This window comes from Salvelinus alpinus, chromosome 3 (assembly GCF_045679555.1).
Source record: "Salvelinus alpinus chromosome 3, SLU_Salpinus.1, whole genome shotgun sequence".
Taxonomy (NCBI): domain Eukaryota; kingdom Metazoa; phylum Chordata; class Actinopteri; order Salmoniformes; family Salmonidae; genus Salvelinus; species Salvelinus alpinus.
The window spans coordinates 64,584,423-64,611,738 of NC_092088.1; the positions used below are offsets into that span (position 1 = coordinate 64,584,423).

General features: G+C 40.3%; 1 protein-coding gene across 4 annotated transcripts; it reads left to right on the forward strand.

The window, feature by feature from the left end:
* Positions 1–27,316, forward strand: LOC139571122 (3-hydroxy-3-methylglutaryl-CoA lyase, cytoplasmic-like). 4 transcript variants are annotated; one of them, XM_071393704.1, is made up of 10 exons: positions 1–151; positions 5,133–5,489; positions 6,436–6,513; positions 10,433–10,540; positions 11,096–11,191; positions 11,415–11,563; positions 12,627–12,690; positions 12,893–13,081; positions 25,585–25,710; positions 25,990–27,316. In XM_071393704.1, exons 2-10 carry the CDS (start codon positions 5,394–5,396, stop codon positions 26,122–26,124), a joined length of 1,041 nt encoding a protein of 346 aa, XP_071249805.1. In that variant the 5' UTR covers positions 1–151; positions 5,133–5,393; the 3' UTR covers positions 26,125–27,316. The 4 variants fall into 4 exon arrangements, with proteins under 4 accessions (XP_071249805.1, XP_071249806.1, XP_071249807.1 ...); XM_071393705.1 differs by having other exon boundaries at positions 2–151; positions 5,303–5,489; XM_071393706.1 differs by lacking the exon at positions 5,133–5,489 and having other exon boundaries at positions 8–151.

Below are 27,316 nucleotides of genomic sequence, written 5' to 3' on the forward strand. Positions count from 1 at the left end.
ATGCACAGGCCAGTGACTTTTGTAACCAAAAACCAAGGGGTGCTAGGCAATGTGACTACTGCAAAGTAATCTTTAACACACATGCTGTCTCTGAGGAAAGCTGTGGAAAGTTGGCCCCAGCCAGTCGACCTTCCTGAAGGAACTGTATAAGGTAACCCGCTGTTTTTATAAAGGCTTTTACGTTTGCAAAAAATTATATTTCCCTGAGGTCATTTTTTTCTCTCTTTTACACACAGTTGAGTTGCGGGGAAGGGTAGAATGTGAAATAGTTAAGAACCATTCTGTTTTTTTAATGCATTCTCAAGTGTTCTGACAAATGTATCACAGATCTATTTATTTTTATCACATTGTATCTATTCAGCATATTTGATGCCGCCTACATACACATCTCAATCCATCCATTCTGACCAGATTTAGCTGACACATACCTTTGCAACCAGATAATCACTGGGAAGCTAATTTAGTGCTAACTTTCCATGGTTGAACAGTACATTTATAAAGCTTTCCTGCTGCCCATAAATAACGTACATTGTTGAAACTTATTCTAGCATTCACAGTTGAAGAATGAACAAGGCTCTTCTGTTGCAACCAGTGCTTTTAAGCAATTCAATCAAATCCAAGGTTTAGAATTGAAGACGGGTGGAGGGATGAAAATTGATTTAATCTGGATCCTGTTTTCTTTCTTCCATTTTGTTTTCAGTATACTGAGAGCTCAAAACCCTTTCATGCCATGTGAAAAACCTGCTCTCTATAAAGTGTGTTTTTCCACATCTGTTTCTTTCTGAAGATAAAAAGATAAAAATATACTCTCAATTTCTCATAAGCAACATTTTCCAGATAAGATGGGTATTTAACAGGATGACTGTTGGCATTTGCCATAGAGTTTTATTTTTGATATCTAAATTTGTTCATCATCTGTTTGTTCTCCAAGAGTTTAATGCTTAAAATATATTGTGCATAAGAGATACACAAAGGAATGCAGATGCATATTGTGTTATAGCTGTTAGCCCATGCTGTGCTGAGTGGTTGCATACGTGTAGGCCTACCACTTGTGAATTAAGAAAAGTCATCATGTTTTGTGAGATTCATTTATTTCGTTTTGTTTACACTTCTTGGCAGTAAATTATCTTTAGTTTGGCACCTAAGTTGAGAAACATTGATCAATTCAAGCATTTGGAAAAGAGGAGTCCTTTCAGACCATACATATGCATGAATATTCAAGATGTGCATTAGTTGTATCATCAATTACTCTTCAGTGTGTGAGGTGATAAAAATATATATCATTTAGCCCTAATAGATGAATACTGTGCCTTATGTTTTACGGTAAGAGGTGTATTGGGATTTCTGTATAGGACTTATATTTAAACTGGAGATTGATCCTCTACACACAAGGGAATCACCAGTAAAACAGTGCAGAAATGTTTTGACATACTGCCAATGTGCTTCTGTGCTCTTAACAAACATATCCATTAATTCATTTATATATATACTTGCTATGAAAGCATTGTTGAAACATGTGTAATTAGATTTAGATTTAAATTAACTTGCCAATAGATCTGAAGAATGTCTCATTTTCCTTAACATGAATCATTAAAAGCTATTTAAAAAAAGAAGAAAAAAACGATCTTAATATCCTTTTGATATGCATCTTGAACATAAAACTTCCTCACTCACCTGCACTGCATTGCTTTCAATAAGCAGGGATTCCCCCAAGGGTGCTTTTCCCCCTTTAAAAGTTACCCTTAGCAGCTGGCATTTGTCAAGATGAGCCTACATTTTTGTTCTTTTAGCTGCATAGCTCTTATGTAAGGGAAACATTAAATGCCCAGTTAGGGACATTGAACTTATGTAGTTTACTCCAGCTGTCAGAGATTCAGCACCAGCCTTTTGAAATTGTACCCTGTAGAGGCAATTCTTATTCGTCCAAGCCCCAGATAATAACATTGTCCTGTAGAGTAGAATTGAAAATGTGCTTTGGCAATAACACATTGCTGTGGGAATTCTTTACATTTAATGCATTTATCTAAAATGAAGTATTAATGCAGGCATACATTTTAATGATACTGTACCTACATCTACCTTCAAAAGTATTCACACCCCTTAACTTTTTCCACATTTTGTTGTGTTACAAAGTGAGATTAAGCTGGATTTAATTGTCTTTTTTTTGTCAGCAATCTACACAAAATACTCTCTAATGTCAAAATGGAAGAATTTGCCAATTTTTTTAATAGAAAATGAAACAATGTATCTGTATCTTGATTAGATAAGTATTCAAATCCCTGAGTCAATACATGTTAGAATCACCTTTGGCAGCGATTACAGCTGTGAGTCTTTCTGGGTAAATCTCTAAGAGCTTTGTACAATATTTGCCCATTATTATTTTAAAAATCCTTCAAGCTATGTCATGTTTGTTGTTGATCATTGCAAGACAACCATTTTCAAGTCTTGCCATATATTTCCAAGCTGATTTAAGGCAAAACTGCAGCTAGGTCACTCCGGAACATTCACTGTCATCTTGGTAAGCAACTCCTTGTGTTTAAGGTTATTGTCCTGATAAAAGGTGAATTTGTCTTCCAGTGTCTGTTGGAAAGCAGACTGAACCAGGTTTTCCTCTAGGATTTTACCTGTGCTTACAACCTGATCTCAGAGCATTTCGTATTATTCTGTACCTAAATCCTAAATGTTCCATTTAATATGATATGTTCGTTTTGTATTATATGTATTAATGTGTGGATGTCCATCACCCATTTTGTATGATATGTTACGAATTTGCAAAATGTGCAAATGTTATAAATTTGTGAAACGTACAATATGTTATGAATTTGCAAAATGTATGATATGTTATGAGTTCTAGCTAGGTGGCTAGGTGGCCAACGTTAGCTAGCTGGCTAAAATTAGCTAGGTTAGGGGTTAGGGTTAGGGGTTAGGGTTAAGGTTAGGGTTATGCTTAGGGTTAGGTTAAAGGGTTAAGGTTAGGGTTAGGGGAAGGCTTAGCTAAAAGGGTTAAGGTTAGGGGAAGGGTTAGCTAAAAGTGTTAAGGTTATGGGAAGGCTTAGATAAAAGGGTTAAGGTTAGGGTTAGGGGAAGGGTTAGCTAATATGCTAAGTAGTTGCAAAGTAGCTAAAAAGTAGGAAGTATTTGAAAAGTTGCTAGTTAGCTAAAATGCTAAAGTTGTACGTGATGAGATTCAAACTCGCAACCTTTGGGTTGCTAGACGTTTGGGTTATACGCTCACCCATCGACACAGACCAACAACCCTATTTTAATTTTTGCCTTAAGTAACCATCTGTTTTATCTAACCATACCAAACATAACATATCATAATAATTTATGTGTCCCGGATTTACATTTAAGTTTAGTCTATGAGACCAGGCTGGTGCTTAGCTCTATTCTGCTTCTTTTTATCCACAAAAAACCCCTTGTCCTTGCCACTCACAAGTATACCCATGACATGATGCAGCCACCACCATTCTTGAAAATATGAAGAGTGTACTCAGTGATGTGTTGTATTGGATTTGCCCCAAACGTAATGCTTTGTATTCAAGACCAAAAGTTTATTTCTTTGCTACATTATTTGCAGTATTACTGTAGTGCCTTATTGCACACATGATGCATGTTGTGGTCTATTTTATTCTGTACCGTCTTCCTTCTTTTCACATCATTTATGTTAGTATTGTGGAGTAACTACAATGTTGTTGATCCGTCTTCAGTTATTTCCTATCAGAGCCATTAAACTCTGTAACTGATAGGAAAACCTCCCTGGTCTTTGTGGTTGAATCTGTGTTTGAAATTCACTGCTCGACATAGGGGCCTTACAGATAATTGTATGTTTGCGGTACAGAGATGGGGTAGTTATTCAGAAATCAAGTTAAACACTATTATTGCACACAAGTTTAGCACATTTTTACTCTTGAACTTATTTAGGCTTGCCATAACAAAAGGTTTGAATACTTATTGACTCAAGACATTTCAGCTTTTCACTTTGAATTAATTTCTTTACATTTCTAAAAACATAATTCCACTTTGACATTATGGGGTACTGTGTGTAGATCAGTGATGCAAAATCTAAATAAAAAACATTTCAAATTCAAGCTGTAACACAACAACATTTGGAAAAAGCAAAAGTGGTGTGAGTTTTTAAAGGAAATGTATGTGTCCTCATTCTTGCCGCAGAAACTCCACAGAATAGTAAACCTACAGCCAAACTGTTTTTATTGAATTGACTAAAATGACAATAGCAACCTTTCAATTTAATTTCAACTCTTACTTCCTATTTAACAGTGATTTATGCACCTATCATGGAAACCATCTGCAAACATGGCAGGGTTGGCATTCCCTTCTGAAACCTTTCCCTATTTTCAGTGGCCTGGAAGAAGGTTGTGAGGGCGGGATTCTAAATGATCTGCCATGAGGGAGTTTTCAAATTTAGGGAGGTGACAAGTGATGGACATAAACCTGGGAGCCCAGTGACACAAAGAGACCTGGAGACCTTTCATGGGACGGTCATACAAGTTCCCTCTCTCCCCCTGAGTGGGGGGTAGGGGTCTCTCATCGCAGGGCAGCTTATTGTGGTGAAAGGGTTCAGTTCTAGGACTTCATTAAGCCTCTCTATTGTTAACATCTGGGTGAGGAAGAATGGGTCTTTCTCTGGTAAATTGTGCCCCGGCTTTACAAGGGGATTTTATTACGCTACGACGTTGACATTGGCAGCTACTGGCACGCCTGGCAATGGAAAACCTTCAGCTGTTTCAGTCACAGGAGATCAATCAAAGCAGCCTGTTTCCCTGAAGCCTTAGATTTCATCCTGAAACGGGGAAGTGAGGGACCTAGAATAAGCAGTGTGTGACTGTTCTTATTCTAAAGCCCAGAGACTCTGCAAGCAAGTACTTCCCCCTTTGAGCGCTTTCTGACTGCTCAGCTCACACACAGTCGGTTGTAACACTGTCAGACTAGTCCAGACAAAACACTTGCTCACACTTCAGTCCCCAGTGAACTACCTAGCCACTGACCATCCCATCCCATCCATGTGCCACTCTGTCTCACCCCCTCTTTTAATATCTCTCCCTCTCTCTCGCTGACTCTCTCTCTCTCTCCTCTCGCTCCTCTCTCTGTCTCCATCCATTCCCTGCTAGGGATGCGGCTGCCATAGCAACTGCTGAGTCACTCCCGGCTCTCTGCTCTCAGCTGCCGTCCTCTAATGTGATTGTTTTAGTGAGGGTGGCACCCAGGCCCTCAGTCATCCACCCTGTCTGCATGCGTGAGCATATTGATCAGAGTACTCCAACACGTACATTTGTTGCAGTCGATTCAGTCGAACGTAAAGATCCATCACTGCGGGTGTCGGAGCCAGATGACCCTGGGGGAGCTCTACAGGCCAAACGGGAGCCTTTCAGATGGGTAACTTTCCCACCACGGTGAAGCACTGCCTGAGCTACGAGGAACTAATCCAGGATTATCCGTGGCTAGCACGCTGGCTGCAGGAGGAGAAGGTGGGGGTCGTTGTCTTGCTTTTGCTGCTCTGCGCACATGACTCACTCATGACATAAAGGGATGGTGCAGGGCGGGGACATGTGAAAGGACAGAGAGGGGGAATCAGCCAGGGACGTAGAAACAGGCACTATATTAAGTGACATCACACTGTGCAAATGCTCTATTTCGGAATACATTCCATTGTCGTGATAAGAGCATATAAAATAATTAGTATGCCTATTAAGTAATAACCAATCTGTTTAGTATTGTACCACTGTTGACTTGAGGCCTAAAAGCAGAATCCTGTTCCTCCCGCATTGTCTGTCTGAAGTATTTTTATTGTCAGATAGAGTGCATCAAGTGAGAACCCTTTTACGCACATCTGTCCCTCTACCACAGTTAGATGAGTTACTAGTCAGGTATAACATCCCAAACTCTGTAATAATGTTGTTGGTAGACTGGTTTTGTTGTCAACTGTCAAATTGACTAGATACATTTAGATACTCAAAACTGACACACATTTGACTGTTTAAAGAAAACATTTCATGCATTATTAAAGCGCCAGCAGTGACCTGAAGCTCAATTGTTCTGGCGTAAGGGCTTAAGGTTGTAACACACATTATGGTAGAAGAGAAACAGAGTTGAAGGTGCAAATAATCATGTGTTAGTGCTACAGCCAGAAGAGACAGCCAGAAGAGGACTGGCCGTACCTCGGAGCTTGGTTCCTCTCTAGGTTATTTCCTAGGTTCCTGCCTTCTAGGTAGTTTTTCATAGCCACCGGGATTCTGCATTGTTTGCTCTTGGGGTTTAAGGCTGCGTATCTGTAAAGCACTTTGTGACAACTGCTGGTGTACAAAGGACTTCATCAAATACATTTGATTGATTGATTAGTGTTTGTGACAACAGATCTAAAATGATGTGTTCAACGTCTAACATTACTCTTTATTTTCATTTTTCCGTTTTTAGCGAGCTTTAACACATGAATACCCCGAGTATGTTAAAATTGTTGAAGTCGGGCCAAGAGACGGACTTCAAAATGAAAAGGTATATCTTTTAGTCACAGTCACCCATCTGACATACACAGAACCCCCACCACCCATGAACACCCAAATAAGTAATGTTAATTTAGGGGAGACTGGGGTTAGTTGTCTCACCATGGCCGTAACTATTTCAATTTTTTTATTATTCGCTGTTTGAGAGACAGGTGAATGTGCTGCTAAAAAGGCAAATCTGGGAGGCAAATCCAGGGGAACATAACGAACAAACCACTGTTTATGATTCCACTCGTTCGCAAAGAGGCAGGCGCGATTAGAACTCAGTCAGGTCAAGAATATAAGAAATCTGACCTTTGATCAACACTGGGAGCAATATTTAGTTGACCCTTACTTGATTTTCTTTATTGTGTACTATATATATATATATATATATATATATATACAGTTGAAGTCAGAAGTATACAGACACTTAGGTTGGAGTCATTAAAACTCGTTTTTCAACCACTCCACAAATTTCTTGTTAACAAACTATAGTTTTGACAAGTCAGTTAGGACATCTACTTTGTGCATGACACAAGTAATTTTTCCAACAATTGTTTACAGACAGATTATTTCACTTATAATTCACTGCATCACAATTCCAGTGGGTCAGAAGTTTACATACACTAAGTTGACCGTGCCTTTAAACAGCTTGGAAAATTCAAAAAAATGATGTCATGGCTTTAGAAGCTTCTGATAGGCTAATTGACATAATTTGAGTCAATTGGAGGTGTACCTGTGGATGTATTTCAAAGCCTACCTTCAAACTCAGTGCCTCTTTGCTTGACATCATGGGAAAATCAAAAGAAATCAGCCAAGACCTCAGAAAAGAAATTGTAGACCTCCACAAGTCTGGTTCATCCTTGGGAGCAATTTCCAAACGTCTGAAAGTACCACATTCATCTGTACAAACAATAGTACGCAAGTATAAACACCGTGGGACCATGCAGCCGCCATACCGCTCAGGAAGGAGACGCATTCTGTCTGCTAGAGATGAACGTACTTTGGTGCGAAAAGTGCAAATCTATCCCAGAACAACAGCAAAGGACCTTGTGAAGATGCTGGAGGAAACAGGTACAAAAGTATGTATATCCACAGTAAAACGAGTCCTATCGAAAGGCCGCGCAGCAAGGAAGAAACCACTGCTCCAAAACCGCCATAAAAAAAGACAGACTACAGTTTGCATCTGCACATGAGGACAAAGATCATACTTTTTGGAGATATGTCCTCTGGTCTGATGAAACAAAAATAGAACTGTTTGACCATAATGACCATCGTTATATTTGGAGGAAAAAGGGGGAGGCTTGCAAGCTGAAGAACACCATCCCAACCATGAAGCATGGGGGTGGCAGCATCATGTCGTGGGGATGCTTTGCTGCAGGAGGGACTGGTGCACTTCACACAATAGATGACATCATGAGGCTGGAAAATGATGTGGACTTATTCAAGCAACATCTCAAGACATCAGTCAGAAAGTTAAAGCTTGGTCGCTAATGCGTCTTCCAAATGGACATTGACCCCAAGCATTCTTCCAAAGTTGTGGCAAAATGGCTTAAGGACAACAAAGGCAAGGTATTGGAGTGGCCATCACAAAGCCTAGACCTCAATCCTATAGAAAATGTGCGGGCAGAACTGAAAAAGCGTGTGCGAGCAAGGAGGCCTACAAATCTGACTCAGTTACACCAGCTTTGTCAGGAGGAATGGGCCAAAATTCACTCAACTTATTGTGGGAAGCTTGTGGAAGGCTACCCAAAATGTTTGACCCAAGTTAAACAATTTAAAAGCAATGCTACCAAATACTAATTGAGTGTATGTTAACTTCTGACCCACTGGGAATGTGATGAAAGAAATAAAAGCTGAAATAAATCATTCTCTCTGCTATTTTTCTGACATTTCACATTCTTAAAATAAAGTGGAGATCCTAACTGACCTAAGACATGGCATTTTTACTAGGATTAAATATCAGGAATTGTGAAAAACTGAGTTTAAATGTATTTGGCTAAGGTGTATGTAAACTTCCGACTTCAACTGTATATATATATATATATATATATATATATATATATATATATATATATATATATTGTGCACAATAAAGAAATGTATACCATAAAGAAAATCAATTATGAGTCAACATCTAATGATTGCTCCAGCGTTGATCAAAGGGCAGATTTCTTATACTCTTGATCTGACTTTTTAGCAGCACATTCACCACTCTCTCAAACGTCTAACTAAGCCCTCTCGCGGCACAGGTCGAGGGTGACCTGAAATAAACTACCCCATCTCTCAGTCAGCTCAATAGGCAACTAGTCTAGAGATGCTGCTGACAGTGTGTTTGTGAGATGTCGGACGAAAGGCAATTTTAAAGCCGTCCCGCGACTCCTGACGTGTCTACAGACATCCCTACAGACTCTCAGAGAATAAGTGCCCAACTGGTAAATAGTCACTTATAGATATGTCAGTCAGGTGGCTATCTGCCAGCAGAGACTTCTATTGCAGTAACATTGAAGGGCTCTGGTTAGTTTTACTTATCTAGCTAGAAGGATGAAATAAGAAGCTAACGTTAAACGGAGCCTACCTCAGCAGGAGCAAAAAATACACTACTAAGTTCTAATAATAACATTGCTTTAAAGAGAGTAGGCTCCTGAGACAGACAGTGATGTGACGCTCAGTGGTGAGGCTGAGAGAGTCCCCCCCCTTCTGGACCTCACTAAAACAAAAATCCTAGTTATGGCCCTGTGTCTCAGGGGATGGTTGTCACCTGGAATATGGGGTTGGTTGTCACTATCAACATTACCACTGCCAGTATACAATAAATTCCAAGCTTTTTTTGTGCTTGTGCTATAAAGAGCTCCCTTCATTGCCTCTCTTTCAAACACATATTTTTTTCTGTTACAAAACCACACACACGCACACACACACACACACACACACATGCATAAAAGCTGAACATGCATACACAAATTTACTCAAAATGTCATGTTATTCTTAAGGCATAAATGCTGAATTTTGTTAGGAATATCATTCAATCAAAGAAAGGCTATTTCTAAGACTCGCTTCATTTCCTGTTGCAAAAGGAATAAGCTACTAGCAAACATTGTGACGACCAACCCCATAGTGTGACATCCAACCCCGCAATGGGTCTGCTTGTCAGAAATTGACAGAGTGTGTTTGATGGCAAATAACTCCACGTTGGTATAAGATATGAGGATAAAAATGTCCCCATTTCAACCCAAGACCTTGGTCTTTCTAATATTGAAAAGGGTCTTATAAGATATACTGGTCCTGAGAAATACACATGAGAGTAAAATGTGTGAAAACAACCCCGGTCTCCCCTACAAATGATTTATGCTCACTACACACTACACCATTACAAACTCAATATGACATCTGAAAGCTGAAAGCTTACTTCCTTTGTGGCAAGCCCACATTTAGATTTGTATTATGTAACAATCCTTTTGATTGATTCCGGGTTGATTTGATGATCCCCTTAAACATATGGATTATTTTTCTATGATTACCCAAGGCATGTGTTTCACATTTTCTTCTCAAAAAAGTGATTGATCAAATGAACACCAACTGCCCTTGAAATCTATGGGGAACATGACAAAACTTTACCAGATGGCTCATATGTTGTATGTTTAGTATGAGTATAGTATGTCACAACTTTATCATTCCCATATTCAAGTCTGCTGTGGCTGTACAGATTGACATGATGACAAAGTCAAACTCTGGGGGTAGTACACGCTGTAATTGTAGGAAATATGTTTGGAATAAGTACAAGTAGCAGGTGAGTGCTGTAAATTACTCTGATTGCAAAGACATTGCAGCTGAATTGCCCAGATGTCCACTCCACGTATACCTCCAATCTTGAGAGGGGATCAGAATCAGATCCTGAAAGAGCTGGTCTCCATGTCATTGTTTTCCAGGAAATGGTTCCAACAGGAGTCAAAATCCAGCTGATAGACATGCTCTCGGAAACAGGCCTGCCTGTGATCGAGGCCACCAGTTTTGTGTCTTCAAAGTGGGTACCGCAGGTAATAACTCTTCTTTGTGTGCCCAGAAAGTGTGTTGAGTGATTTTATTAGGCTCTTATTGTTCTCCCCAGGACTACGGAGGGGAAACCTGCTTCTCCATCATCTCAGTTATTCCCTAGACCCGCAGATGTTTTGGGGGGGAAATCCTTTTTATTTATTTATTTTTTATTTAACCTTTATTTAACCAGGTAGGCTAGTTGAGAACAAGTTCTCATTTACAACTGCGACCTGGCCAAGATAAAGCAAAGCAGTGTGACACTGAGATATAGGCCTATTCCAAGCAGCTTTATTTTGTTCGCATATGTAAAATATAAGACATCTCACCTCATTAAATAAACTACAGATGACTGTATTATATTATATATATTTTTTTTACTATTGAGACATATGATGTGGAACAGCTAGCTCTATTTCTATATGAGCTTCTGGTAAATATAAGTTTTACATACTAGTCTCACTTGCCAGTTGCAGGGCGCTTCACCAGCAGCTATGGGAAGAGACTATACTTTGTTGATATGTTTTGTTAACATGCTTATGCTTTTGTCTGTTGTTCAGATGGCGGACCACACTGAAGTACTTCAAGCCATCCACAGATCTTCTCATGTCCGTTATCCAGTTCTGACACCCAACATGCATGGCTTTCAGGATGCTGTAAGCATTTCATTATTCATGCAAGAAATCACACTCTTCAAAATGAACAGATATCTCCCCAGGCTCCCCCGATACGACTACCGTTAATATATATAGTGCTACATCAAAGCTGAGTACACTTTATGCCTGAGATGAATGGAAACGTTTTACTGTGATTGTGTGTTGCATAATATTATATCAAAAGAATTGATATCTGTTGCAACTTCCCTCTGTCCTGTTGAAGGTTGCAGCTGGTGCTACTGAAGTGGCCGTGTTTGGGTCTGCATCTGAGACCTTCAGTAGGAAAAACATCAACTGCTCTATAGATGAGAGCATTCTGAGGTTCGAGGAAGTCATTTGCACTGCCAAACAACGACAGATTCCAGTCCGTGGGTTTGTATCATTCCTCACTTGCTTCTTCACCAGAGTAAAACGATTTGACTTTAACATCTTGCATTCATTCCATAGGCTCTATAGCTGATGTCAACCATGAACAATGCAAAATGCAATTTCTTTACTCAAATTACAATCAAGTTATCAGTGCAAAAGTTGATGTTGATGATAAACAAAATAGTTAGTTCAACATGTGTGTTCACTTCGCAGGTGTGTTGTGAAATAGTGTATGTTTACATTAACAATTTGAGACATTGAAAACACTACAGTGAAACGTTTCATAGGCCTATTGTTACTCTCTCTATTAGCAAAGGAACACAGCGTTAAATGACTCCAGAAATAATAGGTTAATAAGCGAAGTTCCAGATGTGTGCACTGCATCGCTCTATGTGTTACTACAACTACAAGTCCAGATGTACAGTACAGAACCGCTGACATGAAGCATGTTTAAATTCAGTGGTACAGTAGCACCCCTTTCACCCAAACAACTGCACATTGACATGGCAACGCATCAGTTTGACACAGGCGTTCTGGCAAATGTGATTTAATGCCTGCTGTTGGAGATGGTTAGGGCAGCACTCCCTTCCCTGGAGTCCAGCTAGAACTTGCTGGAAATTCCGGTTGCAAACTGAAGTATCGTCTAACGACCGAGAGCCCAAGAGAAACATTTTCTACTTTTCACATGTTGTCCACTATTTCAAGCGGTGAACATTTCCTACACATATGGAATAGACATATAGTTTGACTTCATCCCCCTGCATCATTTCTCATTACTACTGTCAACAACATAAGGAACATATAACAAGATATTCAACACCAATTCGATATAAAATGTGAAGTCTATATTGCTCTGGCAGCTAGTGAATCGAGAAAAAAGAGCTGTTCATTTTATGCTCTACCATAATTCTAATGACAGACAGAATAAATTATATGAGTTTTTGACAAGAGAGAGATTACATTTTAGTACAATTCACTTTGTGACATTTGCCAAAGTTTACATGTTTATGACCCATGTATTAATATATGCCATGTGTGTTTATGACCCATGTATGTTTTCTTTTAGATATGTTTCTTGTGCACTAGGATGTCCATATGAGGGACCCATTGAATCCACTAAAGTTGCAGAGGTAAGACACAATTTCTGCATTGCCTACTTTATATGTGTACATGTAATCTAAACAATGTCAAATCCCCATAAGGACCGATTTCCTTTTCTAGACAAAGAGAAAACATTCAGATGTCTGTAATGCTGTAGCTATGAGCTGCTGTCTGTTTCTCCTGTATGTCCAAGGGACTTGTTTTGTTAAGTTGCTCTATTCTTGGCTATAGGTGGTGAAGAGGTTGTATCAACTGGGCTGCTACGAAGTGTCTCTGGGGGATACTATCGGCGTGGGCACCCCAGGCTCCATGGCTAAGATGTTACACAGCGTCATGAAGGAGGTACCCAGCAGCGCCCTGGCCGTTCACTGCCATGACACTTACGGCCAGGCCCTGGCCAACATCCTAACCGCACTGCAGGTAACCACTAACAGTAAGGCGCAATATGGTTTATGTCAATCATGTTCTTTTTAGAGACCCTGATAAAGTGCGGTTTAACTCAAATCTAGCAACATTTTTGAGAAAGGCTGCATGGTAAGTAACAATGTGGTAATGTGACATTATCAAGTGGTCGGTCATAGATGGTATCATATTTTGTGTGCCAAACTTATGTGCTCAGTTTTATGTGAGAATTGAGGAAGCATTGTTTGCGTGACTGAAAATATATTCATAAATAGCAAAAACAAAGGTATATGTTACAATACGACATATGAAAATAGGAGAGGGCACATCACTCAATTTGGAATTGGGAACATGATCTGGGAGTCCCCTACAGAGGAAAATAATACAAAAACTGCCCACCCCAAAAATCCCAGAATCATAATGAACATAAGATAGGTCCACTGGGCTCTCTTATTACCAGCACCTACATTAAAGAGAATAAAAGAGTCTTTCACGGATCATTAATAAAGCTTCATCCTTTCCTTAGACCACAAAATCTAATTAAGTTGTACAAAAGCTTCCTGTAATAGCCCTCTTTCTATGGTGTTTTTCACCACCTCTCTGGAGTGAACCTATAACTTGAGATTCAGTCGGGACATAAACTAGCGGTAATGTAGACATGGCTGTATCAGTTCTCTGGGGCACCCATTGTGCTCTGTCTCCCAGTTTGTCATCCTCGGCAGTGGAGGGATGCTCGTTGGGGGCTGGGTGGGTCAGCAGATGTGAGGGGGTCCACACAAAGGCTCACCTATTCGGTGTCTGTTTCACATGACAGTGCCCTGGCCTTGACAAAGGTATTGAGTGCGAGGGGGGAGACGGGCCAGCCCTGAGGGGCTCCCAACTCATCTGTCGCTTGGTTGTTGAACTATCTGACAATGCTGCACTTAAAGGGCACAGGGAAAATGATCCTTTCATTGGCCTGCTAAGAAACACATGGCAAATGGAGAATGCGAAAGAAACCCGTCCTCAGCAGCAACTATGTAACTGAGACAGGGAGGTTGCAGTGACTATCGCTGGATTCATTGAGAAATGTGAGTCCCGGTCAAGTGTGTAAGACATTTCAAAAAGAGAAAAAATCGAAATGTCAAGAAAAAGTAATTATCCACTTAAAGGGGAAATCTGTGATCGCTACATCCATTTGGGGATTTTTAAATGAATGATATATAGCTATTCATTCTTGAAGAATATAATTTATAAATGCACAATGAGCTTAGTTCAATTAACTTACCTCATCAGAACACAAAATATAAGCTTGTTTTACTAATTTATTTCTAAACAAAGTCATTGTAAACAAACACTCTATAGCCTCAAAACATGGTTAAAACTATAATTTTGATTTCATGGATGGTCAGTCCTTGCTTCCATAACTCCGTCTATGAATTGGAACATTTCGCCAGCCCCGTCCCTCAGCTATTTACCAAATCAGTGGCTTTGTTATTGTTTAAACTGCAGATTTCTCCTTTAAGAAAATCTATGACCATTTTCATTGCTGTGTTGCAATCCCTCTTACCCTAAGTAACCCAACGTCTGCATAACTTTTAGCACTGATTCATGGCTTTACTTATGAATTTATCTGCTTCCATGTTCAAAGAATTGTGCATGTTCACCAAACAGCATTCTGGTTTGTATTTAAAAATAGTGTTACAACAGATCCTAATGTTGGGCACTTTTGACAAGGGGTGAGAAGAACCAGAGGGTGGGTGAAATTCCTTTCTGTGGATCACATTGAAATTGATTTATCACAGCTGCCCCGTGACCACTGAAAATAATAACAGGCATGGATATTTAGACAACCATTTGTCCTCCTCCCATCTCAACAACCTCAGTGGAAATGAAAGATTTTATCATAGACTTTTCATTACTGAGTGCCAGTTGTCCACACCACCAACTGGGAGAGAAATGAACTCCACCATCCCCTGTCCGAACCGTGTTACCTCTGCTTTTGTTCATGATAAAGACATTCCATGCTCTTTGTACCTTTTGGGGGGGAAGTTCTGGGGGCCTTTGTTACGAACCCACCTTTGGTGGGTCACACAATGAGAAAGTATGTACTTTATTTTTCAGACTTTGCTGGGAAATAGATTTGATCCGGCCCAACGTTTCCATGTAAACTGCAGCTGACTGCTGGGCTATTGATAGAACTCAGTGTAGCCAGACGCTCTTGGCTGAGAAGTCAGACCTGTTCTTACGGATGTAGGATCTTGCTGAGAATTTTCCTGCACCGCAGGAAATGCGGATGAGCTTTGTGATTTACATAAATTGACTGAAAACCCACACTAATACATGGTTATATTAACAGTATTGCACTTTTCATGTAGCCTACTTTTGGCCAGCTAATAGCCTAACCACCGATCAAGCAACATTGTGGACTAAACGTTCTGTTTCTGCAGGATTATTTTTCTGTGACAATATAGATCAAATTAAGATCATACATCTGTACTCATGGTTAGCTCCTCTACACTAAGCAAAACAAGTTCAAGCCAAAGCTCATTGACAGGGCTTTAATCTTGTGACTCTCTCTAAATATTTAGTGGAAAGTATGGATGTTATTCTGATAATGGGTGTAAGTGGGTCAGTAAGGGACACTATTCCATCTTGTCCAATACATCTAAATACTCTAGATGAGTGTTTTACAAATGGTGACTTGAGAGACCCACTAATGGGTTGTAGCTAATTCCTGCTGGGTAGTGATTTCTGCCGGATTCCTGGATAGAGATGTTTATGTTCACTTGTGGTTTACAAGAAACCTCCCAAATTGTCCCAGAACCAAAGTGTTTGGGAACCACTAGTGACTGAGACAAAGTTGAAATTAGAATGATAATGTTTCATAACTGTGGTCATGACAAATCAAACAGGCACGTTGTCCAATAAAACCTATGGTTTTGAGTTAACCCATACAATCCAGAGGACATTACATTTGAGCTGTGTAGGTGTAACGTTGAGCGCCATGAAAGTGAAGTGAGATGGGTGTAAAGACCTGTCAGTGGTAAACAACTCAGCCAATTTTCAACAAAGTGACTAAACATTTAGACAGGTCCATTCATGTGGTTTCATGGTTGATTACGAAAGCATTACTCATAGGTCAAGGAGCAAAGACCCCTGGAATAATGAGTGTTAACATTAGGTGAATGTTAATGTCTCTTCAAACAAGAATTTGGACCAGTCTTGGCGATGTTCATAAGCATGTTTAGTGCTATAGCTAGCTAGCCAACAGCACGTCATATGACAATACTTTAACCTTTCCCTAAAAATGGCTTGTGATCTGGCAACATTGCCAACATGACAGACTATAAGGAACTCCAATTTAATTGCCTGCTGAGGATATTAGCTGTGCCAGGTGACCACAATGAGGAAAGCCAGTAACTTGGTGGAAAATACTCCTCTCCGTGTGCGCTTGACATCAAGGGCTGGATTCAATCCGTATCACAGAAGTATCAAGGAAGATCCACTTAATAGCTCAATTTTGATTTAATGGCAATGTTCCCGCGTTCCCGGAGACTGCATTCACGCTAAACGCTGACTGCATTCACGCTAAACGCTACATACAGTATGTCTGCTCAATCGGAAATTATCTTTACATTTTAATGCGGATCTTCCATGATACTTCCGCGATACGGATTGAATCCAGCCCCAAGACAACGTTCCCCTTTGCATGGTCTCTTTAGAGCACGAACACACAAATAAATGGTGCCTTATTAAAGATTAAAACACTATCAATGAATCAACCTTATGTTAACATGAAGTACTTGCACCATCCCAAGGTGGAAAATGTGTATTTTAATATTCTAAAAACCAAGCATATTAAAGTGAACTCTACAAACAACAAGGATAGATTAGCACAGGAAGTGGTTTAGCCCATGAGGCAAAATTTAGTATGAATTTAGTATGAATTACTCCTTCAGCTTACTGTACAAACCTTGGTAGTCAAATGCTTTGTGTGGTTTATAATGTAAGAGGTGCTTTCTTTAAGAGCGTGGTCTCTACTTTGCCAATGACCTCCATAGTCCAACAAGACAATAGATGGTTTTCATGCTTTAAGGTCTTCTGAGTAATCCATTTATGTTTTTGTCTACCTCCCTATTAGCCACAAATATCAAGGAAGAGGTTGTGGCTTTACAGTGGCAGGACTTATTTATTGCTGGAAAGGGCTGCCCCAGGTTAGAAATGTGTCAGCCTTGCAAGCTACCATTGAATACAATCTCCTTCAGTTCCACAGTTTATATAGAGAAATGTCAAGGCTGAGTTGGCGAAACCTTGCTGCCTCAAACCCTTCAATGAACATACCCTTTCTGCCCCAACTGACGCACGGCCACACTTAAAACAAACAATACTGGGTAGAGTGTGGCCATCTCTCAAGTTGTTCACTTACAGTATATAAGCCGCCTTCCGTAATCCCATATCATGTGATGTGAACAGCCAGAGCACACTATAAAGTTTATTTTGTCAGGAATGCATTGTTTTTATACCTCCACGGCTCACTGAATGTGGCTCTTTAACAGCCAGTCCACATCTGGTTTCTGAGCTGTGAGAGGCTAATTGAATGCTGGCAATTTGGACCTTCTGACCACCAGTCCCTGTGCGTATTTCGTCCCATATAGCAGCAGGAATCAGACGTACTGTCGAAAGGGATCGCTGTGCTCTTGGTGTGCCCTGGTCCACCGGAGACCATCTGGCACTCTAGCAGTTAGCGGCAGAATGCGAGAGGTTTGGCACGGTAAATTACAACTCTGTGTTTACACAACAAAAAAGTCTGCCCAGTACAATATCCTGCCCTGGAGTTAACTAAGGTCTGGAAATCTCTTGCGCAGTGCACACCGGAGTGGATCACTTTAGCCAACACAAACAGCAATTACAGACAGCCCCTGGATAAAATAGACCATTTTCTCTGCGAAAAGGCACCAATTAGGACCGTTATTCAGAGAACAAACGGTGCTTCCATTATTGTTGTTTGTTGCGGCTGTCCCTCAAGGACAGAAGTCCTTCATGGTTTCAGTCTGATGTGTCCCCGTGCCACAGCGGGGTCAGTGGGAGGATAAGCTCGTTAATTTTGTCTCATCGTGGGATCCTCTGACATCTGGCTCTGCCAAGGAAGCAGGAAAACGTCTTTAATATTCTCCTGGCGGTCGCTGTTATGTGGAAAACCTTGCGGATATCTTAATCTGCGATGCTTCTGAAAAATAGATGCTTGGCTTCATAATTTGTCCTGATGAAGACGCAAGGTTCCGAGGCTGTTGTAAATAACCTGATAGCTTTGAGGCCTGAGGTCCTCAGAGGCATATCATATAGTCATTTTCCCCCATCCTGAAAGTAACAAGTGAAGCTGTGTAGGCAGGCCTACAACGTTTTTATCACGTGGCTCTTGATAACTGTATAAAACTCAGGTTCTCTATCGGAGCATATAAATCATGTTTAAAAGCCAACATAAAAACAACAGCATATCCTGTGATATGAGAATAAACATCTGGTAAAACTTCACTATGGTTCATAATGTCTTAATGAAATGTAAAGGTATTCGACAAGAATAATTAAACTTATCTACCAGACTGAAGATGTTTTTATGACATCAACATTTTGTACGAAGCAAGCTCATGATCTTTTTCTGAAAGACAGGGTTAACATTTAATGGAAGACGAATTAGCAAAGTGGGTTGAAGGCGAATCCCACTGGGCACACCACGTCATTTAAATGTGGAAATTGGGGTAATATTTGGTTGAGCCATTGGTCAGCCAGAAGTTTGTTGAATTCCCAATGTGCTATCACTATGCTTTCAACCATCTAAAAGCAAAGCCAAATTACAATGAAAGACAATGTCTGATTTTTGGTTTAGTTGTCATCTAAATGTGTTATCACTGTGCTTTCATCTATTTAAAAGCACAACAAAGTTCAAATGGGAATACAATGTCAGATATTTTGTATTTACAGTATACAACAATGTAATGTGTTATCACTGTGCTTCATCTAATAGCACAATCAAATAAATGACCTGGATTGCAGTTGAGATTATATTAAAAGTAGCCTACATATAGTGCAAGTGGTCAATGCTGTTCGAGATTCTGCACAAAACTTTATAGCAATTGTAAAGATCTCCACAGACCTGCGACCTTTGCATGCTATCTTGAACATACACTATGATTACGTAAGACATTTATAGTTACAGTAGGCTAACTTCAAAATGTGGCCATAGATGTTACTCACTTTAAGGTTGAATAAATATGGTTGGCAACGTAACCAAATATCAACATTTCTAATGCTTGGATAGTTTCATCTGGGTCACTGGCTTAATCCTATTCTATAACTTGTACTTTTGGTTTAGCTCGAGAGATGAATACAACATATGCTTTGTTAACTTGTTGACAACTCAGTAGACTATTTACTGTATTGCAAAAGTTATATTGAATTGTGTTTAGTTGTCAAAGCAACCAAATATCAACATTTGAAGGAGGTATTTATTTTGTGCCACTGACAAGTCTGGCTTTAATTCCAGTTTGTCTACAAATTAAGAATTGAAATGTTGGATTCATGTCTCCATCTCAACTAATAATCAAAGTCAAAGAATGGGCAAAATCAAATCAAACGTTATTTAAAGTGCATTTAAAATTTGATCACATTTTATTTTGTCCTATTATTTAACTTTGATTTTTGGTGAGATGGATATGTGAATCCAACATATCAAATTAAAGCCATACTAAGTAAGTGGCACAGATGGAACTATCCAAGCAGAAATTGTGATATTTCTTTGCATTGACAACCAAACACAATTCAATATCCAGTATGCCTACTAATGAATAATTCATATGTTGGATTCATGTATCCAGCTCAACCAAAAAAACTAAGTTCATTAATAGGACTAAATCTAATCTAATCAAACTTTAAATGCACAAAATATAAGTTTGATTTGATTTAGTCCTATTCTTTAACTTGGTTGAGATGGATTTGATTTATTAGGATCCCCATTAGCCGACGCCAATAGCGACAGCTAGTCTTACTGGGGTCCGACATATAACGAAAAATACATTACAGACAAAAGACTACAATTGACATACATTTAAAATCATGAACATGTAGTGTGTGTGTGTGCATCTATCAGTTACACATACTTGTCAGTACATACAAACAACAAGTAGGTCACATGGGGCAGTAATGGTTGCTGGGGGGAAGGCTGCCGTCTTATCTGCTCTTAACCAGCCATGCTATTATTTTTTTTTTCTCGCGTTGTTCGTAACTTGTTTTGTACATAATGTTGCTGCTACCATCTCTTATGACCGAAAAGGGCTTCTGGACATCAGAACTGCGATTGCTCACCTCAAACTGTCGGACGGGAAGGATATAATAAAGACACCCGACCAAGCCCAGATTTCGCGGAAAGAAATCAGGGTGCCATGTGAGGATCAAGCGACGAGTGGCTAATCTGCCCATGCCTTCCATCCTGCTAGCTAACGTTCAATCGCTGGAAAATAATTGGGACGAACTGAAACCTTTATCCTACCAAAGGGACATTAAAAACTGTAATATCTTACGTTTCACAAAGTCGTGGCTGAACTACGACATAAAGAACATACAGCTGGCGGGTTATACACTCTATCGGCAGGACAGAACATCAGCCTCTGGTAAGACACGGGGCGGGGGCCTATGCATTTATGTAAGCAACAGCTGGTGCACGATATCTAAGGAAGTCTCAAGGTTTTGCTCGCCTGATGTAGAGTATCTCATGATAAGCTATAGACCACACTATCTACCTAGAGAGTTTTCATCTGTATTTTTCGTAGCTGTCTACATACCACCACAGACTGATGCTGGCACTAAAACCGCACTCAAGGAGCTGTATACCTCCATAAGCAAACAGGAAAACGTTCATTCAGAGGCGGCGCTCCTAGTGGCCGGGGACTTCAATTTACCTAATTTCTATCAGCGTGTTAAATGGGCAACCAGAGGGAAAAAAATTCTAGACAACCTTTACTCCACACACAGAGACGCGTACAAAGCTCTCCCTCGCCCTTCATTTGGTAAATCTGACCATAATTCTATCCTCCTGATTCCTGCTTACAAGAAAAAATTAAAGCAGGAAGCACCAGTGACTCGGTCTATAAAAAAGTGGTCAGATGAAGCAGATGCTAAACTACAGGACTGTTCTGCTAGCATAGACTGGAATATGTTCCGGGATTCTTCCGAATGCATTGAGTATACCACATCAGTCACTGGCTTTATCAATAAGTGCATCGAGGACGTCGTCCCCACAGTGACTGTAAATACATACCCCAACCAGAAGCCATGGATTACGGCAACATTCGCACTGAGCTAAATGGTAGAGCTGCCGCTTTCAAGGAGTGGGACTCTAACCCGGAAGCTTATAAGAAATCTTGCTATGCCCTCCGATGAACCATCAAACAGGAAAAGCGTCAAAACAGGACTAAGATCGAATCGTACCGCACCGGCTCCGATACTCGTCTGATGTGGCAGGGCCTGCAAACTATTAAAGACTACAAAGGGAAGCACAGCCGAGAGCTGCCCAGTAACACAATAATGTCTATGCTTGCTTCGAGGCAAGTAGTACTGAAACATACATGAGAGCATCAGCTGTTCCGGACGACTGTGTGATCACGCTCTCCGCAGCCGATGTGAGTAAGATTACCAGGACATGCACTCCGAGCACGCGCTGACCAACTGGCAAGTGTCTTCACTGACATTTTCAACCTCTCCCTGTTTGAGTCTGTAATACCAACATGTTTCAAGCAGGCCACCATAGTCCCTGTGCCCAAGAACACTAAGGTAACCTGTCTAAATGCCTACCGAACAGTAGAGCTCACACCTGTAGCCATGAAATGCTTTGAAAGGCTGGTCATGGCTCACATCAACACCATTATCCCAGAAACCCTAGACCCACTCCAATTTGCATACTGCACCAACAGATCCACAGATGACGCAATCTCTATTGCACTCCACACTGCCCCTTCACACCTGGACAAAAGGAACACCTATTTGAGAATGCTATTCATTCACTACAGCTCAGCATTCAACACCATAGTGCCCTCAAAGCTCATCACTAAGCTAAGGACTCTGGGACTAAACACCTCCCTCTGCAACTGGATCCTGGACTTCCTGATGGGCCGCCCCCAGGTGGTAAGGGTAGGTAACAACACATCCACCAAGCTGATTCTCAACATGGGAGCCCCTCAGGGGTATGTGCTCAGTCCCCTCCTGTACTCCTTGTTCATTCATGACTCCACAGCCAGGCACGATTCCAAAACCATAAGTTTACTGATGACAGTGGTAGGCCTGATCACCGACAACGATGAGACAGCCTATAGGGAGGAGGTCAGAGACCTGACAGTGTGTTGCAAGGACAACAACCTCTCCCTCAACGTGATCAAGACAAAGGAGATGCTTGTAGACTACAGGAAAAGGAGGACCGAGCATGCCCCCATTCTCATCGACGGGGCTGTAGTGGAGCAGGTTGAGAGCTTCAAGTTCCTTGGCGCCCACATCACCAACAAACTAACATGGTCCAAGCACACCAAGACAATCGTGTAGAGGGCACAACAAAACCTATTCCCCCTCAGGAGACTGAAAAGATTTGGCATGGGTCCTCAGATCCTCAAAAGGTTCTACAGCTGCACCATCGAGAGCATCCTGACGGGTTGCATCACTGCCTGGTATGGCAACAGCTCGGCCTCTGACTGCAAGGCACTACAAAGAGTAGTGCGTACAGCCCAGTACATCACCGGGGCCAAGCTTCCTGCCATCCAGGACCTCTATACCAGGCGGTGTCAAAATTGTCAAAGACTCCAGCCACCCTAGTCATAGACTGTTCTGACTGTTACCGCACGGCAAGCGGTACCGGAGCACCAAGTCTAGGTCCAAGAGGCTCCTAAATAGCTTCTACCCCCAAGCCATAAGAATCCTGAACAGCTAATCAAATGGCTACTCAGACTATTTGCATTGCCACCCCCCCACCTCTTCTACGCTGTTGCTACTCTCTGTAATTATCTATGCATAGTCACTTTAATAACTCTACATACATGTACATATTACCTCAATTATCTTGACACCGGTACCCCTGTATATAGCTCCGCTTTTGTTATTTACTGCTGTTCTTTAATAATTTGTTATTCTTATCTCTTACTTTTTTTAGGTATTTTCTTAAAACTGCATTGTTGGTTAAAGGCTTGAACGTAAGCATTTCACTGTAAGGTCTACACCTGTTGTATTTGCCACATGTGACAAATACAATTTGATTTGATTTGAAATGGGGGAGAGGCGTTGTGCCATGAGGTTTTGCTTTATACATTTTTTGAAACCAGGCTTGCTGTTCACTTGCACTATATCAGATGGAAGGGAGTTCCATGCACTCATGGCTCTGTATAATACTGTACGCTTCCTTGAATTTGTTCTGAACCTGGAGACTGTGAAAAGACCCCTGGTGGCATGTCTGGTGGGGTAAGTGTGTGTGTCAGTGCTGTGTGTAAGTTGACTGTGCAAACAATTTTGAATTTCCAAAACATTAATGTTTCTTATAAAAACAGGAAGTGACGCAGTCAGTCTTTCCTCAACTCTTAGCCAAGAGAGACTGGCATGCATAGTATTTATATTAGCCCTCTGATTACAATGAAAAGCAAGACGTGCAGCTCTGTTGGAGATGGAGACGTGAATCCAACATATTAATGATTACCTTGAAGATTAAATGTGAAATCAACCAAGGTTTGAAACCTTAGGCCTATATGTATTGTCTATTTTTAGTTGAACCCTGGGTTGGATTGAAACAATAGCTGTTGATTACTTTTCAAATGCTATATAGGCCTAAATAGTATAATTGATTATATATGACTTATAAAGTATTTTTACATTTCATTTGCACTGTTAAACCTACCGTTTGGAATGACTTCGATAGCAACAGTGAATATATTTAGTTATTGAGAGATCTCTCAATAACCATTCTCATGATAGCACATTGGTAGTAGTCATTGACAAATATCAAAGCTAACTTGGGCTGTGTCAAATCTTTGGATGGGAGACCAAATTAATAGCTGTAGATATATCAACTCTCCAGTAGGAAGTGCTGCCAAGCCTATTGTTTTTCTGATAGTGGATGTAACTTTGGAAATCTGATGTTGTTTCAAAGGTACTAATTCAACATTTTATACAAGGTTTGTCTATGTTGAACATTGGTTACAATGATGACATAATGCTGTGGTTGAAATTTCACCCTCAAAACATTTTTCAAATCCAATGTATTTTCCATGTAGATTCCATGTCACTGTGCATTGATAAATTACACTGAAACAACATTGATTCAACTATTTTGTAGTCTTCATAACTTGGAAATGAATAACTGTCACTCTCAGCTCTACTTACGCCTACTGTCTCCTTTGCTTATGTCTGAAGGGACAACGTGTCGCTATGCCTTTTTGTGCTCTTTATACGGATTCTTCTCCCCAGGACCACATGAGGTGGATGTTTTGGGAATGTTTTACAACGATAAAGCTTTTTTTCCCCTGCAGCACCGAAGTTCAACCATAAAACAGTAAGCCTATCCCTTGCTAAGCAAAATTTTCTGGCTGTTTGGTACCGTGGTCCAACAAAAGCGCAGACATGCAGGGGAACAACCCACAACGCATCATTAATTCTCATATGGAGGCCAGACACTTGGTAGCCAGGCTGTAAAAAGCATTTCCCCACAGAAAGTTGAACTCTCTATGACAATTATTTTTATTGTGGACATTGCATGAACAAAATTGAAGTCGGAGACGTTAAACAAAACAAGAAATACATTTTAGAAGTGATTATTTTTACATATGGGTGTGCTCTATTTATTCAGGACATGGAAAAGACTGAGACATTGTATTCAAGGACATCAGAGGGTGTCATTGAAATTGAGTTATAGCCTTGAATTTAAACAACCCCTTTTCAAAGCTTAGTAACACACACCTTTGGAATTACCCATTTAGAAACGTACCATAGGGAGAAGGCTAATTATCCAGTGAATGGATTGTAACAAGAGTAGTGTGGTTACAATTGAGTAACACTTGATGTATATGAAGATCGCTGTGCCTAGTAACAAAAATGTATGTACACAAATGTATATTTTGTGAGGTGTGCAGAAAAAAAGAGGTGGTGCAGAAAAACACAAGCTACCATGAGGATCAGAAAACATGACACAACAATACGGAACTTTGTGCATTTACAAAGTCTGCAATTACCAAAAACATGCCGCAAATGATGTGCCACAGCTTTAGTATGACAAAGAGGATGAGTAAGCTGAACTGTGGGGGGACACTAGGCTGCTGCGCCCGCTCATCTCAAAGAAACGAAGACCACATTTCTCCTAACTGCCCATAAAAAAAAACACAACCCTGGCAGGGCACACTATACCAACACATCACAATACAGGAGAACAGTGAACATTGTTCTGCATGGGATTTTACCTTCTGCTTGCCCTGTGCGTGTGGTTGCTGAATGTCTCTCCTGTGTGTATGTGTCTACCTCAGATGGGGATTTGTACAGTGGATTCGTCTGTAGCAGGTCTGGGAGGGTGCCCATATGCTCAGGGTGCCTCTGGCAATGTGTCAACAGAAGATGTTCTCTATATGCTCCATGGGATGGGCATTAAAACCGTGAGTGTTGCTTCACATCACCTGAAAATAGCCTTTGAAAACGGCTTTGCAATCCCTAGTGAACCCCCCCCCCCCTCCTCCCCCTTCATCTGAGAAAGCTTCATTCATAGGATAGATTTCTTGATAAAATGTGTTGTACATGAAGTGGTTTCTGCATAACTTTCATGTGTATGTGCAGGCCTGCTGTTTCCATTTCCACAACTGTTTCTTTTGCAATTGCTCCCCCTGCCGGCAGGGTGCCATTCTTTCTTCTTTGATCTTTTGTTTCTTTCATTCCAGGGAGTGGATCTCTCCAAAGTAATTGAAGCAGGTGACTTCATCTGCAAAGCCTTAAACCGCAAGACCAACTCCAAGGTAGCCCAAGCAAGAGGCGATTACTCTGTGCATTGCCGCATGAAGAAGATAAATACTTGACACCTTGTCCTTTTGAACATTGTTCCTTTTCATGCTGCATATAGATAGCAAATTATACAATACAAAGTGCACTATACTTCATTTTTTGGACAAAAATGTATAGCCATTTAGCAGAGGCACTTTATTAAAGCGTTGCTGGATAAGGCCTACTTATATTCAAGAAATAACCAAATAACTTGTATCACTGTATAGTCTGTCTGATAGGAGGTAAAAGAGATGACTCCTCACTAAGTTGTGAACGTTATTCATGATGTTTCTGTTTGGGGTCTCTTTCCATTCATTTCCAGCTCAATGTGGTTACAATTAGACAAGGGGACCTGAGAGGGTTAAGGGAGTCCTGCTGGGTTTAAAACCAGTGTGGGTCGATCATTATCTCCCTCAAAATGTATTTTCATTTCCTAAGTCGCTTGCTCTGTCAAGATGGAAGTATGTCTGCCTTCACATTTGAAATATGTATTTGTTTTCTCTCTCTTCATCCTTCTCACCAGTGCATGACCCCATTCCATAAGTTGGATAAGGTCATTCATTAATTACATTTTGTAGAGTTAAATGGACAGTATTCGGCAGCTTTATGTTGAACTATTGTATTTGCAATAGTCAGAAGGGACAAATGTATTTTAGCTGGTGAAGCATCTCATCCGCTACTTTTGGTAGAAGTAGGCCTGCCAATATCTACAGTATAAGAACACTGAACAATATCAAATATTGGTCAATTAAATCCCGACATTAACTTTGTTGTATAACAAAGCATTTAACCTCCCTTCCAGTAGACAGTCCTCCTTTTTAAACGCCTTGCTCTTGCAGATAAGTTGAGCAAATGTCAATATCCATAAGTATTTTATTAATTTGCTTTTTAATAGTAATGAATGTAGTATTATGTATTGTGTATTATGTGACAGTGCTATAATAATAAGTAATATATTGAATGTATGTAGTGCCTTTATTCTATGGGTTCAAGAAGGGTGGCATATATATTATAAATTAAATGAAGAGTTAATAGTTAATAGCTAATAAATAGTTAGAAAGGTAATTTTGTTTTTGCAAACCAAGGTAACATACATCATGGTTTCCCTTTTATATTGTACTTGGATTGGAGAAAATATCAACAGAAATACACTGAAGAGTGTTATGGTAAACCACGGTGAATCCAACATGTTTATTACATTAAGATAATAAAGGTTGATTAAACAAA